The 18,756-nt window shown below is 38.5% G+C and overlaps 1 protein-coding gene across 1 annotated transcript in view; it reads left to right on the top strand.

The window, feature by feature from the left end:
• Positions 1-12,039, top strand: part of HLCS (holocarboxylase synthetase) — a 94,134-nt gene extending 82,095 nt beyond the window's left edge. The window contains exons 5-9 of the mRNA XM_072398283.1: positions 1,453-1,520; positions 2,817-2,977; positions 5,403-5,517; positions 7,446-7,659; positions 11,216-12,039. Coding sequence (XP_072254384.1) covers positions 1,453-1,520; positions 2,817-2,977; positions 5,403-5,517; positions 7,446-7,659; positions 11,216-11,384 — 727 coding nt within the window. The 3' untranslated portion in view covers positions 11,385-12,039. The remainder of the gene's footprint in view (positions 1-1,452; positions 1,521-2,816; positions 2,978-5,402; positions 5,518-7,445; positions 7,660-11,215) is intronic.
• Positions 12,040-18,756: the final 6,717 nt, after the last annotated feature.

Genomic DNA, 18,756 nt, shown 5'->3' with positions numbered 1-18,756 from the left:
CTGTCTAAAGTGTATAACAAACTTTTGCTGTCTAAAAAATTAATTTAGTTTGTTACACGCTTTATTTTCAGACACATCCCCATCTACTGGTGGCCAACAGGATTGCACAAGACATCTTAAAGGAGCAAGAGACCCATTAATACCCATCCCAAAAGTACACAAAAACATTTAACCTGTAAAATGGGAAAAAAGATAAACGGATTGCACCCATGTAATCTTTTCCCCTTTTAAATACATTTTTAAAAAACATGCCATTGATGTATTTATTTACATTAAATTTATTTGTATTTATGTTGATTATTGTTTAAATTAAAATGTTAACAGTGGCAACTACATTTGTCCCCCAAGTTTATATTCTATTCAGTATAGTTTCCTGTATAATTGGTGCCTCAGTTTATATTCTCAGTGTTCTCTCCAGTTCCTTTCAGCTAGGTGGAACACCCGGCACTTTTCTGGAAACACCCAGCTGTTTTGAATGGTCACAAAAGGGGGGCTGCCACTCCTTCTTCCCACCTAGTTTAAAAAATCTGTGGAAGACATCTGCTTTTTATCAGTTTATGTTCAGTTTTTTATGGTATATTTAGTTAGACATTTTATACTCTGTTCCACTTACCTTATATTCACAGTCAGGTAAGTTTGCCATAATGGGCCTGATTTATTAAAGCTCCCCAAGGCTGGAGAGGATACAGTTTTATTGGTGAAGCTGGGTGATCCAGCAAGCCTGGAATGGATTTCTGCTATTTTGTTGTTTTTGTGATATGTTTCTACACAAGCAAATGTGTTTAGTCCAGCTTCACTGATGAAAGTGTATCTTCTGTAGTTTTGGAGAGCTTTAATAAATCAGAACCAATGAGTCAACGTACACAGCAAGAATCTTGACAAGATTTTATACACCACACAACTATTTTACTTTAAGAACAAAATGATAATAAAATCACTATCTTCTCCTGTTTTGCAGATTTGCAGTTTACCAACCACGTAAAAAGCCTGTAACTTCATTTGTATATAATTGTTTATTTAGTAAACATAGCTATAGTGTTTTGTAAAGATTCTCAGTAAATGTTCTCATTTCTCATTCTTTTAGTAAAGCAGCCTTGTGTATCTTCTTCTGTAACCTATAACTTTAAGGAATTATCCTGCTTGCTCTGTCTTTCTTTCTTATTTAATGGCAGCAGGAAAGAGCAGTGAATTAACGTAGATCAATAACCCACAGCAGTCAGTCAGAATTCACCTATTAACCAGTCGGACCGGGTTGTTGCACTCAATGCATCCTTAGAGCCCCCGGCCGTGGCTTGCTCTGTCCCCCACCACCAGTGCAGCAACGCTGCGTCCTCTCCTGCGCTAAAATCATTGGGTAGAAAGCGATGCTGATTACTCATTTCACACTTAATTACTTTTTATTTGTCTCTGCTTCCTGTGCTAACTGACCAGTCACTTTCCCATCACTTTCAGGCTGATGTTTCACGAAGCAAAGGAAATGGGGTTAATCGCTATCGCGGCCCAGCAGACTCAAGGCAAAGGTCAGAGGATTTCTTTCAATTACAAAAACATGCTGTTTGGGAGTTACTGTTTTCAGAAGTTAACCGATTGTTTTTCAGCCTTGTACACATTTTGTGCAGCTGGGATTTTTTTTTTTTTGCAAAGAACACTTCATCATTTTTAAAAGCACATTTTATTTTTAAAGCAAATCAACTTTAAATTCATTCTGTAGTCTTAAAAACTTAACTGCAATCAGATATTAAACATCACCAATGGATGATGTAAATGGAAACTCTATCACTAGAATAATATATTATCCTGACCATGTTAATGGAAATTTAAATCTTTTCTGCAGCTTTCATTTAAAAAAAATATTTGTTGATTCTGCCATGAAATGACTTGTTCTTGTGCTTATTTGTGCTTTTGTATTTTCACCCAGTTAAAAGAGATTAAAATAATAATAATAGATAGAAACTGCTAGTGGCTATTTCAAAGCACAATATGCAGGCAATATATATAAATATTTTAAATTATCCAGTAATAGTACCTGGTTTTGACTTTTAGCATTGTCTTCCTAATTATTCTTGCATAGTTGCACTCTGCAGGAGGGAAGGGCACTGTTAGAAGCCAGTTAAGTGTTCTCCATACTGACAAGGGAGAGAGTGGAGAGATGACCTCAATATAGAGCTTTTCTTTCACTTTCCATTCAAGTCAGATTCATGGGCAGGTCAAACTGACTGTTAGGGTTGTGTAAATCATTGTACTGAATAGACACAAATACATTGACAGCCATCTTATAGGTATTTCAACTTTGTTTTTTGCTGGAGTTTAGCTTTAAATTATTTTAACGTATTTTTACTTTATTTTATTACTTATTTTAGGAAACTTTTTCTTTTTCATTCCATTTGGGGTTCTTTTATCACACAGTTTGGTATGGGGTTATATTTATATATTTTGTAAAAAAGATTAAAAAAAAAACTGTGAGGGTCTGTCTACATTTAGGGTATTTATTTTGTACCAGGTTGCCTTGCCCTATACAATGCATAGACACCCGCACTGCTGTCCATTATGATTCTGATGCCATTCATTACATTAAATAGGACAGTGCACAGAAAGAGAAAGAAATGTTTGCAGAAGTGTGTAAGAGCGCTGTACATACCGCACCATTCTGCTTTATGGAGAGGGGAGGGGGAGAACAATGGAGCTGCACCCCGCTATCATCCCGACGCATCTGCTGTCCACATCAACATCTGCATGAAATGGCCTCTTCCTATTGGCTGTCCAGCAAGGGGGTCCTCCCGGTATCCAAAAGAGATATCTGCTTTTTTTCTCTGCAGGTCGTGGTGGAAATGTCTGGCTTAGCCCCAAAGGTTGCGCTTTAATGACACTCCTTGTAACCATCCCTATATCTTCACCTCTGGGACAGAGAATTGCCTTCATACAACACCTAATGTCTTTGGCTGTGGTGGAGGCTGTGAGGTCTATGCCTGGATATGAGGTGTGTATGGTGATTTATGGGTGAACTTTAATCTGCTTATGTTTTGCCTTACTCTTCCTTTCCCCTTCATCAACATGCTAAAAAAATTATTAAGTATATTTTTTTCATTTTTAAAATATACATTATTTTAGAGGTATCGGTACTTCTCCATCCAATGGGGGTTGATGGGAGGAGCTGGCAGGGTGTGGTATATATCTTCCAGAAACCATGAAGCTGTGGTAATGCTGACATATGATGCTAAGCCCTATGATTGAAAAAATTGAAGTTCCAAGAATGAAAGGAGCTGGCTTAGAACTTCTCACAATCAGGGGTGTACTTTGGATGGGTCCCCCTGTAACCCCCTTGCATACCAGTTTGCCAGCTGCAGCTTACTTTCGTTTCCAGCTTTGCCCCCTCAGTCCATTTGTTCGGGGGTGGATCTAAATCCAGCAGATAGAGCCAGCCAAGGCCATGTGACCACTGCTCTAAACAATTATATTCTTTCTCCCTCCCCTGCTTAGTAATGGCAGAGGTAGCACAGGCAGCAATAAGCCTCTGAAAAGGGCTACAAATTTTAAGACCAGCCTGTGATTATAGAGGTACATCCCTGCTGACAATTATAATGTTGTGTTCTGTGCAGGAAAAACTTTCCAATGGGGTCACTAACAATCATTTTATGTCTTTCCCAATATCAGCATAATATTATAATAATCATTTTTTATTTTGCATTTTTAAAACAAAAATCATTTCCCACCTGAAATCATCAAGTTGACATCTCTAAAATTGAGGTCAGTGGTGCAGATTAGCTATTGAGCGTTCATGAACGGGAGGTTACCTGGATGTATTGCGGCAGTCAGTTGTCTTCCAGCACCTCGTAGCTCTTTCTGCTGCTGCTCTTCTGTCCTAAAAACCACTAACTGTAAACCTTTGCTTTTCTACAGCAGTGCCTAACACCAGCATATGTTTCCTATATTCCCTAAAACCAACGACTTCCGAGCATTTACACCGGGACTTTTTATATACTCCACAAAGTCTGTTCGCGGCTCCCATCCTGCATGACTTTCTCCTATTCATCAGTCATCAGCGCGATGGTGGGATTAGGGGTCTTATCGTGGACAGAGGGTTGAAATGTCAGGGCCATTCATGGCTGGTTTGCTGGAACATCACTCTATTCTCAATCTATTACTTTTTTGTGCTCCCTTGTAATCCGGCAAGTTTGTCTCAGCCTCCTGTCGCTGTTTCCAAACCTCAAACATTTTTCCTTTAAATCTTTGTAAGCCGTGAGGGACACAAAGCTCCGTCTCACCCATAGGGGACCCTCTGTGAAACGTAAGCAGACCGGCCGCTAAATGTAAGCAGATGGAGGGGCTTTTGAAGGCTACCGCAATGGTACGGGCCCATGGCACTGGTACAGAAAGCTCAGTTTAATTTCACTGGCCCGGTACTTGTGGGGGGACAAATTACCAGGGTCGTTACAGCTGCAATGGACGCTTTGATAGCTGAAGCTTATTGATTTGGTGGGAACAATGGTCTGTTATTCGGGCTTGATGTCTGGGGTGTAATTCCACATTTTTTTGGCAAGTAGATGTTAAAAAAGAGTCGGACATGTGGGCATTAAAGTTTTTATACTCAAGAACAACAGTGTATCATAAAAAAGCTCACAAGTCCTTAGATAAGGTAGCTGTATTAGTTTATTTAGTTCATTTTTTCCACTTATTTTCATTGGATAATCCAAGTATTGTTGGGGTTGATATACACTTTAAATTCAAATGTTTTTGTCCTTTTGGGCCTAAGTGTTGAAATGTACCTGTTCCTTGGAAGCAGCAGATCCTGTTGCAATAGCATTCTGGATTACACATTCTGGGCTACACTAAAGCTATATACCCGTCAGGTGATTATTGCCCAAGATAAATGGTCGTGCTCGTCTCCCGCTTTTCCCTCAACCACCATGGTGGATTGATGAATGACCAACTGGGAACACATGCTGATCACTCTTTTGGTGGAGAGTGATCAGCATGTGTTCCCTCCCCATTAAACAGAATGGTGCAGTGTGTAAAGCGCTTGTTCATTCATCTTTCACTGGAAACGATCCTGAAAGATCCTTTCCAGCAACAATCCTCTGATGTCCTTTAGAGATCTGTACAGGGCTTAAGGCGATGATGTCAACGTCGGTCCTCAAAGGCCACTGCAGAAGATGCACCCCAATATGCTTGCTTTAAGTCATGGTCACAAGACTTGCAGCATTGATGTTTTAGTTACATTAGGTTGATTTAATGAATTATTATTGATTTATTTGATTTATTTATTAAAAGGTAATTACTGCATGTGATACCCTAGGCATGTTGAGCATGTTGGTGATCCACTGAGATCAGTCCCAAATTTGTATCATGAAAAATACCTAAATAATAAATTCCTTTACATCTTGTAATTTTTTTCTCATTTCCAGGATATTGAATTAAAAGTGAAATGGCCAAACGATATTTACTACAGTAACATGATGAAGCTGGGAGGAGTTCTGGTCAACTCAACACTCATGGGAAATACCTTTCATATTCTTATCGGTATGGTTGACTTTTTAAACTCCTGTTACCACATTAATTTCAATATTTACCTGTAATTGTAAGAAATAAAACTTACTGGCTAGCAAATTTACAACAGTCATCCAAGCACAATCCATTTCCAGCACTGTAAAAATTATTTTATGTGACACTATGGTTTAGTTTATTAAAGGACAAAGAAAATAAGTAAATAAGGTAAAACTGTGCTCACAAAAAGAAAAAACTAACTGTGTGCTAGGGAAACTTAAACACACAGGATGTTTGCTTATACATACCTTTGTGACTTAGTACAGTGGTTGTAAATTTATGAAGTATAAGAGACATTGTTATGCCTGACATCACCAAAGGACATACACATTATATTATACAGAATTTGAAGCTAGAACCTTCAGACTGCAAACATACTAGAAGAATCAATAGTAAGAGATTGTGTACATGCTGCATGTTTGGTTGGAGAATAAAGACAGATGCTCTGATTTATTAAAGCTCTCCAAGTCTGGAGATGATACACTTTCATCAGAGAAGCTGGGTTATCCAGCAAACCTGGGGTGGATCTGGTCCAGAATTCAAAGCATTTGCTAGTAAATGTCTTTGAAGAAATCCATTCCAGGTTTGCTGGATCACCCAGCTTCACTGCTGAAAGTGTATCCTCTCCAGCCTTGGGGAGCTTTAATAAATCAGACTCAGAAGGTAATACAGCTCCAGATACAAGAAAGGGATGTTTCATGTAACTAGTAAAGCTCACTCCTTTTACTGCTTCACAAATTATTGTTTTTGTGCCCATTACAGACTCTTGGGACCAAGAGTTTCAAAAAATACTAAATAAATAGTAAAGGGCTGCAAGTTGGACACCTGAGCTTAAGTTTATCAACTGTTATGTGTATATATTTCTCTCTCTGGCAAGGAATAATAGAATTTGAACAATTTTACGAATTTGTTCAACACTAAACATAATCTCAGTCATCCCAATACTTTGGAACATTTCCAATTTTTTATATATCGCTGGTGTCCCCTTTCCATGCCCTGGGTAAAGATCCATTTGTAGAACCAATCTATGACATTGACACATTCGAATTTTGCATCTTTATACTTATCAGGCCTAACCAATAAAATTGCACAATGATGGATTTGATCACTAGGATGATCTTGAGATCCTAGTAGTGTTGTTGGTTGGTCATTGGTTGCTTCCATTCTTTGGTTCATCTTGGACTTCAAATCGTAACCTGTTTAGGCATACAGACGGGTCAAGCCCATTTTGGGTTTATCCCTATGGTCAGGTGTGGTTTTCTAGTCAAATAAACACAAAACACAAGATCACAATATGTTTTTGGGGTGGGCAGGGTAGTTTTGGGGTATTCCTTGACTACAGTTACACCTTTTGTCTGATCTTAAGTATTCTCTGTTGGCTTTTTTAAATGGACTTGGCATTGGATGTATTTTTCTATATAAATTGAATTTCTAGGTACTTAGTATAACTCACAGAGATCTCAGTACTTCCCCAGTCATTGCGAGTTGAACATTTACTGCCTACAATTAAATGTTGACTCAGAGACGATCGCAGGACTATAAAGACCTCATTGCAGTTTAGGTAGAGTTTATAGACTCTAGCTCATGGACTAATAATAAAAGTAACAAAAATATGTTGTTATTCTATAGTATGACAAGTCAGGAGTTCAGGAGTTACAGAAATGTCCAGGCTCTAGCTAAGATCACAATCAACTGGAATTGCAGTTCTTGTCCACATGAGAACCAAGGGATGTATTCTTTTATTTTTATTGAGTAAGAAGTGGAAAATAAAAATTCAAAACATGTCAACCGCTGTTTATGTGTACAATTAACTAATATTTCACTTTAAATTGCAAGTTCATCAATAGTAGTTGAACGTTGCTGTTGCTATGGTTCTAAGTACTAACAATGTAATCTCCTTCCAGGCTGTGGGTTCAACGTCAGTAATAGCAATCCGACAATCTGTATCAACGATCTCATCTTGGAACACAACAAGCGCTTTAAAACAAATATTGAACCTCTTAGGGTGGATATGCTGATAGCCAGGACCGTGACTGCTCTGGAGGCCCTCATTAATACTTTTCAATTGATTGGACCAAGTGGCGTCTTGCCTATGTATTACAAATACTGGGTACACAGGTAGGTGGTTTTCTTCATTGTTAAGGGCCCGTGTCTCAATGTGTTTAAGCCTGGTGACAAAACATGCAGATACGTTATCACAAACCTTGTATGGACTAATGTCTGGGACTGCTAGCTTAGAATTATACATGTGTCATTCATAATTCTGGCATCCATCATCAAGATAAGGATATTGTCAGCAAGTGATGGGTAAACATAGCATTAATGTATAGTCACGTGGCCAGGCGATGCCTTCTCTAAGGAGAAACGCCAAGTAACTAAAGCTTAATATTGTCCAGAAGATGCCACCGTTATGTGTCCAAAAGTTTTTGGCCATATAACCAAAGCACCTGCTCAATAGCCAACAGTCTGTGGACTCCCACAGATGATTCCAGTAAAGAGTACCCTTATTGCTACAGAAATAAGGTTCTTCCAAAGGTTGCTAGGGGTTCCTTGAGCAATGTGTTCCTTTCAAGTCACTTTAACTGACACCAATGATCTTTTTGGCTATCTGTAAGGGGCCATGAAGGATGCATTCTTCCCATTTACCCCCACACAAATGTACTGTGAGTTGTGAATATAACTATAAGTAACTATAAGTAGGGGTTCCCTGAAGACCTGAAACTTCTTTCAAGGGTTCCTCCATGTTAAGAAGTTTGGGAAACGCTGCACTAGACAATTGTATGTTTCCAGTCTTGTGCTAACAGTTTTGGGAGGGCCACAGGTAAAAAAAAACTAGCTCCATAAAGACTTGGGTTGGTAAGATTGGTGCAGAGGAACAGGAGCAACCTGTCCTCACCTCATTACTATGAAATACATTGGATGAACTAGAACGCTATTTGTGAGACCTCTCATCCATTGTCATTACCCCACCATACAAATGATTTGCTGGCACAAATCCCCATACACACTCCAAAATCTTGTCAAAAGCCATTGGTTGGCAAAATTGGTCCTAGGTCCCAGGACAACCATAACTTCAGCCCTCCACTGGTCTGGACTTTATGTCACTGTGGCTAGATGGAAGCCTCTGCTCAGTGCAAAACACATGAAAGCCTGCTTGGAGTTTGAAAAACAGCACATGAAGAACTCTCATACTGTGAGGAACAAGATTCTCTAGTCTGATGAAATGATATTTATAATGCAAGGTCTTTTTATAATACCCAAGCCACTCTTGTAATCATTGCTGTCCGATTGTATTTCCAAAATGTACCTTAAAAATTCTTGCCTTACTATCGTTTTCTGCATGGACCATCTAGGCTTGCGTGACATCATATTCCTTCTGGTGAAATCCTTTGGAACACAGAGCAGCCCAATTTTGGTACTATTGACAGTAGTAAGACACTATCGAAAGGTACTGGAGTCTCTTCTTATGAGATTCATACTGAGATACTCCTCATTCCCCAGGAATATTCTCCAGAACAGTGTTTCTCAACCTTTTTAACATAGGGGAACCTCTTGAGATAACTTCAGGTGTTTGGGGCACCCCTGCTAAAATTACTATATCCACAACTTACATTGCATTAACCTGGTGGTCGGGAGGAAGAATGTCTCTTACCTTGCTAGCCATTGGGAAGAATGTCACCCATACAGATATCCATGAAGATCATTCGTCTCAGTAAAACTGACCTAAGAGTCACAAATTGCTCATTGCTTAAGGAACCCCTAACAACCACTGGGGGAACCCTGGTTGAGGAACATTAGTCGAGATAGACAATGATGTCCCTCTCAGTGACAAGGACAAACAGGTTATGGTAAGTATACAATCTACTTTTTTATGGGTATGATTTGAAAATACTATTTTACACAGGATGCAGACTTTGTTTTGTTCAGCATGATCCTCCTAAATGACCATGGATCTCCAGCAAACCCATACAGATGAGAAGATTAGAAGTTCACAAACCTTTGGCCATATAGAGTAAATTAAATTAGTAATTTTTTTATAAGTATTTTAAATAGAAACAACTAAATGAATACAAGCTCCTAAATACATGTGCATATGATGTTGCTAGGAATATAATAAATGATTGGTCATTCACACAAAGCAGATTTGCCTGTGGACCTTGCTGAATGTTTGTATTTACCATTGATGTCATATGTTTCACCACAACCAGGTTCCTTCCCTTAGCAATAAACCACCTAATCTATTATATATTCTTCCCAACACACACTGGTTAACGTTCTAGTTATTTATTAACCTAAAAATGTAGAATATTTGTGAATACAGACTCTATTATAATAGTGTATGGATGTATATTACATTTTCTAGGAATCCTTTTTGTTTATAGGGTTAGACAAATATTTAGATACATTTATAAGAATATCTGTTTGCATAGATCTAGTTTGAAAACCATTTGGTATTCCAGGGCTGGGACAACACAACCCACATTGACCTGCTCCAGGTAGATTTTGCATTCCCATAGATTTGCATGTTAATGCAAAACCAGCTTGAAGCAACAAAAGTCCATCCGTCTGAGGAGGCTTTCAGAGTAAGTTAAATAAGCTGGCCATTGGGGAATCTGAGTAGGGGAAGCCTGCCAGTCATGGGCAAAGAGGAGGTAAAGGAGTTGAAAGCAAATGTACAGCCATTGCTTTTACAATATGACAAAACTTCTTAAGAAAGTAAATTCACAGACATGAATCAATCAGTATCTGTTCTCTGAATCTCTGATATCAGAATCCTTTCACTCCCCTGTTGTAGCATATCTAAATATACAAGTTAGCTCAGTAGGCACCGGAGTCAGGCTACACTGTCCCATGCACTCTGTAATCTAATTGCCCTGGTTAAACAAACCCCCTCTAAACTACATGTGTTCCCAAAGAGTCTTGAGATCAGGGGTTACTTTTTTATACCAGCAAACAACACTGGAATGGTAGGGCAGAAAGAAAATATTTAAAGTATTTGCAAGAGAAAATAAGTTTTAAATTATAACATATGGCTAAAAAGGGCTATTCAGAGGTAATAAACATCAGTTGGGTTTTTAACATCTTCCACTGCGTTCCATTTTGACTATATTCCCACTGTGATACCCTCTACTTCTACACCTGTTACCCACTATAATACCCAACTCTTCTTGCAACTTCTTCAACTTCTTTGCATATTGACACTGTTATTCCCACTCCATTCCACATACAACTTGTCATACTCTGCACAACCCATTCCTGCAATATAAAGCCTCCTGCCACATCTCCTTCTTTTCTGCATGTACTGCCCACTGTCATACCCTTTGCACTGCTTTTTGGTACATACTGGCCACCATTGGTCCCTTCACACATAATGCCCCATGTCATGAGCTTTCATTTACACACTACTTGTGGTCATACCCTCCATAATCCTGGTCATACTGCCCATTAAAACACATATTTACCATTTTTCCTAATATCTCCAAAATTTTCAAAAAGAGCATGCATTTGCAAGCATATATAAAAATCTACCCTAGGTTAGAAAATACAAGCAAGACAGGACTCCACTGGCTTCATTTATTTTTCAGCAATCAAATAATTGTGCTTTACTTTGTTGCATAGTTTTATATATGTTGTACCATATGTAATATGTGACATGACTTTGTGTGTGTTGCAGCGGGCAGAAGGTTCGGCTTGGTGGTGAAGATGGCCCCTTAGCTTGGATTGTTGGCTTAGACGACTGTGGTTTCCTCCAAGTACTTCAAGAAGGAAAGGACGTCATCACTGTCCACCCCGATGGAAACTCCTTTGACATGACAAGAAACTTGATTGTACCAAAACGCTAAAAGTCTTCACTTCTTACAGAATCTAAAATATCTTTATAATTGACATTCCCCATTGACACTTCTATCTCTCACTATCTGAAATATAGTATTTTTATTACTACATGGTGGGCTATGGGATTTCTTCATGACTAAATAAAGTAGCATTACAGAGACAATTTTGATTTTACAGGTGATGACATTTTTTCCTGCCTGGCCACAAATTGGAAACATAAGTCATAATTATACATTTATCAACCAAAAGGGGTGATATCACCTACACACCTTGCACCCATCTAACTTTTTTCATGCAAGACAACAGAAGTGCTAACCTTTCAGTGCCAGTCATGGGACCCCCTGTTAAAGTATTAGTCACCTGATTGGTGTTGAAAGGGATTGGTGATGGGTGCATTCTCTGTTTTATGCATGGGAACTAGGATTGGATCAGCTGAGTACAAAATGAACCCAAACTCAGCAGGACACACATAAAATCAAGAATGCATAGGAAAAGTTACCTAAAGATATTCAAAATAGTGATAGCAACTCTTATAGGTTTAACACATAACACTGTATTCTGAACAAAGGAGAATAAAGGTTGCACCAGTTTGTTTTCTATCTTTATCTCAGGAGCTGGAAAAAGTTGAAATGGTAATAATAATAAAGCATATTTTTTTTTGCATGTTTGGTGGTTGTATTGCATTTTCTAAGCAGTCTTGTTCCTTTTCAGTTTTTGTTACCTTGTGAACACTGAAGGTTTTTAAGGACCAGTTGCATTTAAAATTGATTATTTCAATTGTGTGTGGTTGCATGTAGGCATGTAGGCTAAAGCACATACTGGCTGCCTTTATCTCCAAATGTGAAGACTTATCCTACGTAATTCTGGTAATAGACAGTGGATAGATATGCTTGCATGAGTTCACATGATGGTGTCACATTTTCCTCATAGAGTTTGGGATTAGACTTTGTAATTACAGCAGGTTTTGCACAAATTCACACCTACAATCCTGTTCTTGGATAATCACTTTTTTGCATTGACAATAGTGATTAAAATAAAGTGACTAAGTTAACCGGTTGGCTATAAATGCTCAGGGATGTTGCTGAGATTTGAATTGGGAAATCTGCTTTGGAAACATGTTTACCATTGCAGAATGCACTGATAAACCATAAAGTCAAATCAATAATGCAGATTCCCCTTCTGCTTCCAAAACAGCTCTAATCCATGGAGACACAGACTTCACAAGACCTTTCAAGGTGGCATGTAGTATCTGGCACAAGAATTTAGCAACCAATCCAATAAATCACTCTGCCTCCATGCACCTGACGTCTTCCCATCATTCGTCTGTTAGTTCTTCCCCAGGTACTTGGCACACACAACCCAGCAATCCACACAACCTAAGAGAAAACTTTATTCATAAGACCAGGCCACCTTCATGCATTGTTCCATGTACTGACACACACATGCCTACTGTAGGCATTTGGGTGGTGCACAAGGGACAGCTTAGGCACTTTGATGAGAACTTGTGCACAATTGTTTCTTACATCTTTATATTATGGCCAACATGAGAGTCAATAATCTTCAGGTTTTATCTCTTCTGGCTACAGTAGGCACTTTGAATTGCTGGACTAAACTTGCCAACAAATACACATCAGTATCTTGGATACCCATACCCAAGTTTCTACTTCACTAGTTTTCCTTTCTTGGACCATTTTGGTAGGGAGTAACCATTGCATACTGGGGTCACCACAACCTGCCATTTTGAAAGTACTCTGACCCAGTTGTGATGACCTGGCTTGAAGACCACAGCATTGTTCTCAAGCCAGGTCATCACAACTGAGTGCAGGACATGGCTGGATCTCCATTCTTTAACATTCTTATGACTGGTCTAAAGACATCTAAAAAAGGAAAGCAAAAAGAAATCTAAAATATGTGCTGGGGACCTCCTGGAAGAAAGGGAAAGGCAAACTGTAGAAGGGAGTCAGGGTTTGGACTTTACGTTTGCCTTTAGATTAAGAAAAACAGGGAAGTGCCTGAGGATGGTTGTAGTATCTAGAAACACAGTATGCTCACCTCAGGGTTATAACAACAAGATTTTTTGGCACCAAAAGGGTTTTTTTCATGTACCACCATCATCTATCAATTAAAATCTTTCAAACTTTATTCACATTTATCAATAAAATAACACACTTGTTAAATACAATTTTTCAAACTCCACAAAAGTTTTTATACAATCAATTATAACGAAAACAAGATCTAAAAATTCACATATGTTTTTCATACCATAACGCTGATGCATTACTTCTTAGTGATTGTATGACATAACTTTTAAATACTAGTGCAAATATTGGAACAATGGAAACAGGCTGATGACGCGTTTCACAGATCAACATCTGCTTCATCAGATTATACTGCTGATAGTATTTGATTAAGTACAGCAAGAAAAAATAATTTTTCTTATTTTATTGATAAATGGGAATAAAGTTTTAATTGATAGATGATCACGTGAAAAAAAGCTATTTATGCCAAAAAATCTTTTTATTATGCCTTTAGATTGTCACATGCCTCACTAGCAGAGGCATACCTTGGAAATCAACTGCAATATTCAAAATAAAGCTGTAAGGCCTCGGTCAGCACCAGTACTCATGAGACATTAGTCCCCCAATCTAATGCCTTGGTCTTCAACTTTGGCCAGCCTCGGGAGACTGGTTTGCATCTTGCAGCACACATTTTATCATAATTATAATAAACAGGCTTTATACAGTCTAGGAGGTGGGGGAGTATCACACAATAAGAAGGGGTATATGGAATGGTGGGAAGTAGTGATGGTTTTAAAAGAGAGAAGGAGATGGGTAGGCAAGTTTGAAAAGATGAGTTTTGAGTGCTCTTGTAAATGAGCAGAAAGTAGGATCAAGCCGATTAGGACGAGGAAGACCATTCCATAGAGTGGGGCAGCTAGAAAAGTCGTGGAGCAGTGTGTGATGAGGTTATGAGTGAGGAAGTCAGTGGTAGGTCATTCTCGGTTGCCCCCAGGACTTGCACAAGGAATGGTGCCCTGGGGATGGCTGGCAGAGGACCAGGGGCCCACTGATTATTGCTAAATCAGGCATGGATTACTGGGAGCAGAGAGGCTATAAAGCCCCAGCAGTGAACAGGAGCACTTATCGGCTCCTAAATTCCCCTTCAGCTGTGTTCAGATGTTGAGGACATACATTAGTACATTTCAGGCTGACGGCTAAAGGGATGCAGAAGAAGCTGCTTTTTCCTTGCTGCCGCAAGTAACACCACTGGACAGAATAAATGGGGAGGGATACAGCATTGTTCTAACAAAAGAACAGCAAATTTGCCTTCAACGGCTTTTAACTACATTACAATAAAAAGCCTAAAATGTTTTATGATTAAGTTCCGTTCTGCCATGATTGACTAAGAAGAGCAGAGAACTGGCCTCAGCACTCAACACAAATGTTGCATTTTTTTTGACAGGGACATGGAGGTCCCGAAAAATATTTTTTTCAAAGAATTTCAAATAGTCTAAAATCATTTTAGGTGTTCGTTTTTATATGCATATAGTACTTAGCATTCTTTTTAAAAGAAATACTTGTCAACTTTTCGTTTGTTGCAATGAAAATATAATACACCATTAAGTTCTACATGGAGTCACAACAGGAATACAGGGATGTCTGGTGCTTTGCAGCTGCAGTTGTTGGCGCTCTGTTCAGGATACATTACTTTCAAATCGGTCATCTCATTTTATTTATTTAACGCAAATAACTTTAGAAAAAAAATACACAAATGAAAGAATATAATATCCTATTGTGTAAGCCGCTGGAATTATTGCTCCGAGTCTTCTATAAAACGCTCCCTCTAGATGGGGTTATGAATAGCAGCAGACTTCATAGGTCCTCTGGGAGTTGTTCTATACGCTACACACATTTCAATCTGCTTAGATATTTACAAATTTCATTGTATATGAAAGATTAAAAAAAATATTCATTTGTTTCTGATTTCTGGATCTATAAATCAAATATTTTTTTCTAGGAGTTTGGGGAGGTTAGGAATTTATATGAGCGCTGATATATAATAAATAATATTAGATTGAAATAGAGTTGTGTTCTGTTTGAAATTTGTCGAATTGGGATCATACAAGAGCAAGGGGTTATGTCATCAGACTGTGAAAGTACAAGATGGTAATCCAGCTTCCTTTAGCCAACAACGTTTACACAAGAAAACAAATAATTTCCCTTTTCAGCTGCATCTAATAACAAAAAAAATCTCAAAACAATCTAAACATGTAACATTCTTTTGACAAACAAATTCTTTGATTCACTGTTGCAGTACAATCGAAAAAAAAAGTTGCATAAGACAGAAATATAATTAATTAAAAGATATATATAGCATTGTAAAAAAAATATAATGTGAACATGCCCACAACTCTAACTTTGGCAAGAAATCTCCCTATTTGTTTTATTTTTGCTCTAGCAATGTTGGTTTTTTTTAAGCAATATATGATTTATTCCTGCTTTGGCTAGTGTTATCCAAACTACTGCCAGGACACCATGCCAGGGGTGCAGGGAGCAAGCCTGGATTTTAGCCCAGGGGTAAAAAAGAAAAAAGAGATTTCTTGCCCTCAAAATGCCATCAGAAAAAGAATCTTGGTTAATATTTGGGTCACATTAGTAGATGGCGCTGTCCTCATGTAAAATGTGTAACAAACTTGCCATCTGAGACATGAGTTTTTTTACAACCTTTACAAGAGGAGACAGAGAAAGCTACTGTTGGCCATCAGTAATACACAAAAAGATCAGTTAAAAGTAATTAACCCATTATAAGTAACTCATAAGCACAAAATATTTTATCTTGCAATAGGGGGGAAAAATTCAGTTTCTTTGTTTTTAAATAAAAATAACACACCATGTATATATTTATTCATGTTCATTAATTAGCATTTCTTTGATTACTTTTTTGGATGTTAGCAGTGTCTGATGCATTTTTTGCCCTAGGTTTATATTCAAGTCAAAGCAGATTTCCTGTATTCTCAGGCAAAAATTAGTACCTTGGTTTAGGTTTATATTTGAGTACTGTATGTATGTGGTTCTGTCCATGGTCCCATGGTTTATGTTTATTAAAGCGTGCTTTGGCCACACACATAATATGCTAATGTTCATTTTGAGTAATGCCATTTCATGCCAGTGTGGCAACCCTGTAATGCAGATCCCTATTAGACTTTTATTAGAGTCTGTGTCCCTGCTGCAGACATTTTCCCATGTCCTGTCTTTTAAAAATGTATTCCAAAATTTGTTTCCAAAATTTGTCAGAAGATGCACACCAGTGATGAAATTCATTCTGGACAGATTTTATCTGGGTGTTTAAACAAAAATTGAAAATCTCCCTTCAAATGAAGCCTATAGGCTTCAGTATACTATACTTGAAATCAGGGAGTTATTCAGGAGTTTATTGCTTAGTAGCAGGATTAAATATGACCTTTGCGTTCAGGCTTTTAGCTTTGTCTTCCTTTTTTAAAACAATGCCACCAGCATGACTTCATGTCGATCGACGTTCTAGAACTGCAATGATGTATATGTCACTAACACAGAGTAACAGATATTACATCTAATAATGCAACAAATTGTATCAGATGTACAACCTGCCATACAGCCGATATCTCGGCAGACCTTCTGCTACCGCCAGCTGCTTCATGTTAACACCTCATCATGGAAATGAACCAGAGCAGCAAGGGGAAAAAGGGAGCGAGCCTCCTTCCATAAAGGAGCTAGGAGGAGATGGGATCTGTATCGCTGACCTAAGTGTAGCAGAAATACAAAACTCAGAGAGTGCTGACCTGCCAGGAATTACACATCCAGCATAGCCTGGAGTAGCCTTTTCCAACTCTTCTATCATGGAGGAATCCTATAATATTCAGGTCTCAGGGACCCCTGCTAAAAATAATTGCATCAATAGCCCTTGGTACATTAACATTTTTGGTAAATTGTAGTATTGTTTTTTAAGCAAAACTTCTCTGAATAGCCTGTTGTATATTTTCATTAACAATCATAAATTAAACTAATAATATTGCCCATAATCATTTTATATTAGAGATCAGTGGTCAGAAGGGAAGGAGCTACTTACACTGCTGGTCTGTGATGAAAGGACCCCTTGCGGTAGTGGTCAGTGGAGAAGAACATTAGTAAAGGAATGCCCCATTAGAATGGTGGTGAATGGAGTGCTGCCTTGCGTTAGTGTTCAGTGAAGATGGCCTACCTTGCATCAGTGATCAGCAAAAGCTGATCCCTTAGGTTGGTGGTCAGTGAAGATATGCTGCCTTACATTGGTGGTCAGTGGAGAAGGCCCCCCTTGATATGGTGGTCATTGGAGACATGTCAGGGTAGGTTGCTAGTCAGTGGAGAAGGACCTCTACATTAGTGGCTTAGTGAATAAGGGTTCTTTTACCTAGGTGATAAGTGAAGACCCTCTTACAGTTGTGGTGAGTGAAGAAGGAACCCTTACGTTGATAATGAATGAAAAGAATACCTATGGCATTAGCAGAAACTGTCCCTCGTACATTTGCTGGTAGGGGAAGAAGGGCCCTCTTGCATTGGTGGCAAGTGAAAACGAGCCTCCTTATATTCATGGTCATCTAAGAAATCCCATCTTATGTTGATCGTGAGTGGAAAAAGAACCTCATTAGCACACAGGTCAGTATGGGCCTGATTTATTAAAGCTCTCCAAGACTGGAGAGGATACACTTTAATAAGTGAACCTGGGTGATCGAGCAAACCTGGAATAGATTTCTTAAACGACATTTGCTATTTGTTAGCAAATGTTTTCAATTCTGGGCCAGATCTATTCCAGGTTTGCTGGGTCACCCAGCTTCACTGGTAAAATTTTATCCTCTCCAGCCTTGGAGAGCTTTAATAAGCCAGGCCTTTTGTAGCAGTAAATTGTCAAGTCTACCACCTCCAAAGCTATTGATCTTGCATCGGATTGCTGGAGAATTAAAGAATTAAGCTTGCACTTCCTCCTGGCTTTCTCTTCCTATATGGTACTGGCTCCGTAGTTGTTGGCCATGACTGCAGACAATAACTTGGTGTTAAAGAGAACTAAAATCCTGAGAGTTCCTAGTTATGACAAAAAATGTCTTTCCTTGGAAAATATTTGGCTACACAATCCTAGAACATTTTAACCTACATCACAACAAAAATGTTAGATGCAAGTACGTGTAAAGATGCAGCAGTATAATAAGTATTTATATCATTTTAGGGTTCACAGAACAGCCAGAATAAGCCCCATCGTCCCTGACCCCACTGTAATTTTTATATCAGTCATGCATAAAGATTCTATTTGGGTGGAATCCAACTACCCAAAAAGTTTGCACTACTTTGTACTTAACAATCTATGTGGCAG

Source organism: Pyxicephalus adspersus, chromosome 1 (assembly GCF_032062135.1).
Source record: "Pyxicephalus adspersus chromosome 1, UCB_Pads_2.0, whole genome shotgun sequence".
Taxonomy (NCBI): domain Eukaryota; kingdom Metazoa; phylum Chordata; class Amphibia; order Anura; family Pyxicephalidae; genus Pyxicephalus; species Pyxicephalus adspersus.
This window is presented reverse-complemented; position numbering and strand designations above follow the sequence as displayed.